Source organism: Lonchura striata, chromosome 1A (genome assembly GCF_050655825.1).
Source record: "Lonchura striata isolate lonStrDom1 chromosome 1A, ASM5065582v1, whole genome shotgun sequence".
In the NCBI taxonomy this organism is placed as follows: Eukaryota; Metazoa; Chordata; class Aves; order Passeriformes; family Estrildidae; genus Lonchura; species Lonchura striata.
The window spans coordinates 52,271,105-52,275,651 of NC_140741.1; the positions used below are offsets into that span (position 1 = coordinate 52,271,105).

A 4,547-nucleotide genomic window follows, 5' to 3' on the forward strand; every position below is an offset into this window, starting at 1 on the left:
GGCCCAACAAAACAGCAACCTGTACCTCAGAGCGGCAGAAGCCTGAAATTCTGAGCTTTCCCATTCTGTAACTTTACTCCTTTATCAACTCCCTGCTTTTCGTACAGTATTCATTTCAAAGGGGGTTCCCCGCGTTTATGGCCCCAAATAAACCAAAGCAGTGCAGATGTAGCCTTCCCCAGCTTTTAGATAATTTTGCATCCTTTCATAGGAAGAAGGGTATGTTCATGGTTGCTTTTAAGAAAAAAATTTTGCCTAAGAGTAGATATCCGCCTTTAGGGGCTCAGGGGGGGTGGTAGTGGGGAAACAAGGATGGGTTCCCTCCAGCCCCAGCACAGGCCGAGCTGCTTGCCTCTCTTCGCCTTGCCCCTGCGGATCGGAGGGCTTCCCGGCGGTGTGTCCTGCCACAGGGCATCTCTCTCAGGAAATACTTCCCTACCGGCCTTGCTAACTTGATCAGCGTCTCCTGGAGACAAGCGGCTCACCGTGTCACCACATCACATCTTCCTGAAGAGAGGCTAGCTGGAGGTGCCTTTTTCCTGGGCACACAAACCGGCTCCGTTGCATTTGAACCGCTGCTGGGTCTCCGTTTGAATTAGCCTAGGTCACATAATTTTATTCCCAGGTAGGGAAGGTTTCCTTTGCCTTCTCATAATATTATCTTCAGCTACAAAAGCCACCTGGATGAAAGCAAAGGATTCCTGCGCGCTAGCAAATGCCTGTTAAATGGCTTCATTACCACTCTAATGACCCTTGCACCGCCCCACTCGGCTACTGCCGCGGCTGGGGCTCTGCAAGGCTTTTGTCCCCTTGTGTAAAGTTACTTAGGGATTGCGGGGTTAGAAATTTTACACTTCCAGGAGGGGTTTGTTGCACTGGCAGCTGGGACGCATCTGTAACGGTACAAGTTTGCCTGAAAGCAGAAAATTAGCAAGCCCAAGGCACTGCTTGACTGTTGTGTCCCTAGCAGCTCCAGGTCACAAGAGAAGGAGAAAGAATGGGAAGGGGATTTGTCTCGGAGCAAACACGTACACTTTTTTTTTTTTTTTTTTTTTTTTTTTTTTTTTTTTTTTTGTGAGTACCTTTCCTTATAATCCAATCCGGCAGCAGTAAAATCTGGTTTCCCTCCTCCTCGTCTCTCCTGGCCACAAGTAGCTGTGCATTGTTGTCCCCCAATTTGTATATTTGAGCGGTTGGTGGCACAGCTTTAATTACTGGACAAAGCGCTCCTCGAGATAAATAAAAACATCCTAGGTCTAAGAAGAAGGCTGTAATTTTTCAGGTTAGACCTGGATCACGGGCTGTGGGAAATAAAGATATGCAAGTAGACACTGTAGGTGTCCCTCCCGCGGAAACCTGTGATGGGAAACGGGAGATGGGAACACCGAGACGAGGAAGGGCTCTGTAGGAGCCACTGAGAAGCGGTTCGTGCGCGCCCACTGCCCCTCTTTCTCTTTCCGTACCAAACTGCAAATTCACAGACTTGGGTGGGAATTAGGAGATGTCGCAACCAGTGCTTGGGGGGTCGTTCGTTAGAAAAGTGCCCATCTCTCGGAGCTCTAAAGGAGCGGTGCGGAGCAAATTGTCTCCTGGGGACTGGAGGGGGCCTGCCCAGACAGCTCCCGGCAGGGGCTGTGGTGGGATATGCTAATAAAGACTGGCCGCTGCGGACCAGCCTCCCTTTCCATGTATATATAAGGGCCCCCTGCATCAGCCAAAGGACACTTGGTCTCGGGTCCCTAATTACGGAGCAAATTGCCCCAGCGCGCTGCGGAGCGCCTCGCCGAGAGCCGGTGGCCGCCGTTCCGTAGTGACGCCTCCGCAGCAGGGATGGAGGTGATGGACAGCTGCAAGTTCTCCCCATCCGAACTCTTCTATGACAGCTCCTGCCTCTCCTCCCCGGAGGGCGATTTCCCCGAGGATTTTGAGCCCAGGGATTTGCCTCCTTTCAGCGCCCACGAGCCCCCCGAGCCCGCCTGCTCCGAGGAAGAGGAGCATGTCCGAGCTCCCACTGGCCACCACCAAGCTGGTCACTGCCTCATGTGGGCTTGCAAAGCCTGCAAAAGAAAATCCACCACAATGGACCGGCGGAAGGCAGCCACCATGAGGGAGAGGAGGAGGCTGAAGAAAGTGAACCAGGCTTTTGAGACCCTGAAGAGATGCACCACTGCCAACCCCAACCAAAGACTCCCCAAGGTAGAGATCCTGAGAAACGCCATCAGATACATCGAGAGCCTGCAGGAGCTCTTGAGGGAACAGGTAGAAAACTACTATCACCTGCCGGGACAGAGTTGCTCCGAACCAACCAGCCCCACTTCCAGCTGCTCCGATGGGATGGTAAGACAGAAGCAGGAGCCATAGGGCTGTGGGGACCCCAGGTCGGCCCACGGGCAGGTCCCTCTCGGCCCAACGCCGTGGGACCAGTCCCATGGGTGTGGGACGGGCCGAACGCATCCGGACCTGAGGAAAATGCGGGCGGTTTGCCCTAGAACAGGCCCTTTCCCAGATTTTCCGCTGAGCAATCTCACGGGCTTTCCGGGGATGCATGGGGGGCCGTAGCGCTGCCCGAGGGCACCCTGCAGCGCCCGGGTCCCGGGGTCCCAGTGTCCCTTCTGCTGTCCCCTTAGCACGGCATTAGAGGGGTAAGGCTGGGGCTGGGGGAGAGGAGGAAGGCGCTGCCCAGGGCCAGCAGCCTGGATGGGGGGCGGCTGCTTCGCTCCCTCCCCGCCGGCCTTTATGGCCCTTTCCCTTCTCGGGGAGCGTCCCGCTGGCCCCTGGGCGGGGGCGGCAGGGTCGGCACTCGCCCCTCGCTGTCTTGCAGGCCGACTGTGGCAGCCCCGTTTGGTCGGCGAGAGGCAGCAGCTTCGAGGCCGTCTACTGCGCGGAGATGCCCCACGGTAAGCCTGGCTCGGCGCGGCCGGGGGCGGAGGGGGCCGGGCAGCCGCGCTCCCCGAGCACGGGGAGGCAGCGCGGCGCCCGCGGTAACGCGCGCCCGTGTCCCCGTCCTCCGCGCGGCGCAGGCTACGCCGCCGACCCGAGCAGCGCCCTGTCCAGCCTGGACTGCCTCTCCAGCATCGTGGACCGTCTCTCCCCGGCGGAGGAACCGGGGCTGTCCCTCCGCGACGCCGACTCCCTCTCGCCCAGCACCAGCATCGACTCGGGGCCGGAGACGCCCGGGACGCCGCTGCCCCGACGGACCTACCAGGCGCTATGAGTGCCGGCACCCCGCGCCCGGCCCCTCCTGCAAACGCTTCTCGGGCGAGAGGGGCAGCCCCGGAGCCCCTTGGGCCGCCGCTTCCCTCTGGGGCTGCGGGCAAAGCGCCGGCCGGGGATTTCCGCACCCCGGCCGGGCGGGCAGAGCCCGGGGCTCGGGACACGCGCGCTGCCCTGGAATCCCCGCTGCAAATAAAGCATGCTGTGAGAGAGATGTCTGGCCGGCTGGTTCTTAAAGTGCATTCCCTAGCATGAGGGAGGGCAGCGAGACACGGCTGCGGGCCGCCCGCCAGCATCCCTGCTGGGCCCCCACCAAACCTCGGTCGCCCCTGGGCTCCTGCCTGCGGGGTACGCCCCTCCCTGCCCCAGCACGGCAGTCCCCAGCCGGGACATGGGGTGTCTTGCCGGGCTGGGGCCTGGGAGCTTGTCTCTCCTTCCACCAGTGTGTAGTATTCTGAGACCACTCATGGAGCAACAAAAACGTGGACGTTTAAATTCTTACACTGTATGTCCTGTCATGGGCAGAGTTTCCTTTATTTTCTGCAACAGCAAAAATATTTCAAAGTCATATATTTCCATCCTTTCCTCCCTGCCTTCCCTTTCCATCCACACCTGAAAAGCTCAAGTTTCTTTCACTGGGTGTGAAGATGGACTGTGTATTCCAGAATTTGACCCTAAAATTGCATGGTGACTCTCCTCTTAGAGCAACTGTATCTAGCTCTGATGCTGTGCTAGGGAATTTTATTTGTTGCTCTGGCAGAGACAAATTTAGTAAATTTAGTAAGAACAAACCACATGTGTCTCTTTCATAAGCCACGAGGTATATTTCACAATATTCATAAAGCAATATAGATTTATTTGCTCCTAATGACTTTGGTCTTAGCAAACAGGATGCAAATTGATTCTACATGGCTCTAGAAATAACCAGGTCAAATCTTCATGTGTTTTCAGACTTAACAAATACTTCCTTCCAGGCATTAAATTAGCCAACCATCCCCACCCACACTCCTTCCCCCCCACCCCCCCAAAAAAAAAAAAAAAAAAAAAACCCAAACAAAAAAAAAAGAAAAGAAAAAAAAAAAAAACAAAACAAAAAAAACCCCACCCAAACCAGATGAGATGGAGAGATGGACTCTTTCAGTTAATTTAAAAAATGTTTCATATGATAAATATTCTGAGTGGGAAGGGATATATACACCTCCCTATTGTGGGATAAGAATGTATTTGCCATTTGTGTTTGTGTTGCTAGCACTCAGTGGCCAAGGGGCCTGGCAGTGATATTTCACCTCTGATAAATCTTTCAGTTGAACCCAGCCCAGCTGAGTCATGTCACC

The 4,547-nt window shown here is 55.5% G+C and overlaps 1 protein-coding gene across 1 annotated transcript; it reads left to right on the forward strand.

Annotated features, from left to right (window-relative positions):
* The first annotated feature begins 1,720 nt into the window (after window positions 1-1,720).
* MYF5 (myogenic factor 5) lies at window positions 1,721-4,253 on the forward strand. Its single transcript, XM_021528074.4, has 3 exons — window positions 1,721-2,337; window positions 2,822-2,897; window positions 3,021-4,253. The coding sequence occupies exons 1-3, from the start codon at window positions 1,831-1,833 to the stop codon at window positions 3,212-3,214; spliced, it is 777 nt and encodes a 258-aa protein (XP_021383749.1). The 5' UTR covers window positions 1,721-1,830; the 3' UTR covers window positions 3,215-4,253.
* Window positions 4,254-4,547: the final 294 nt, after the last annotated feature.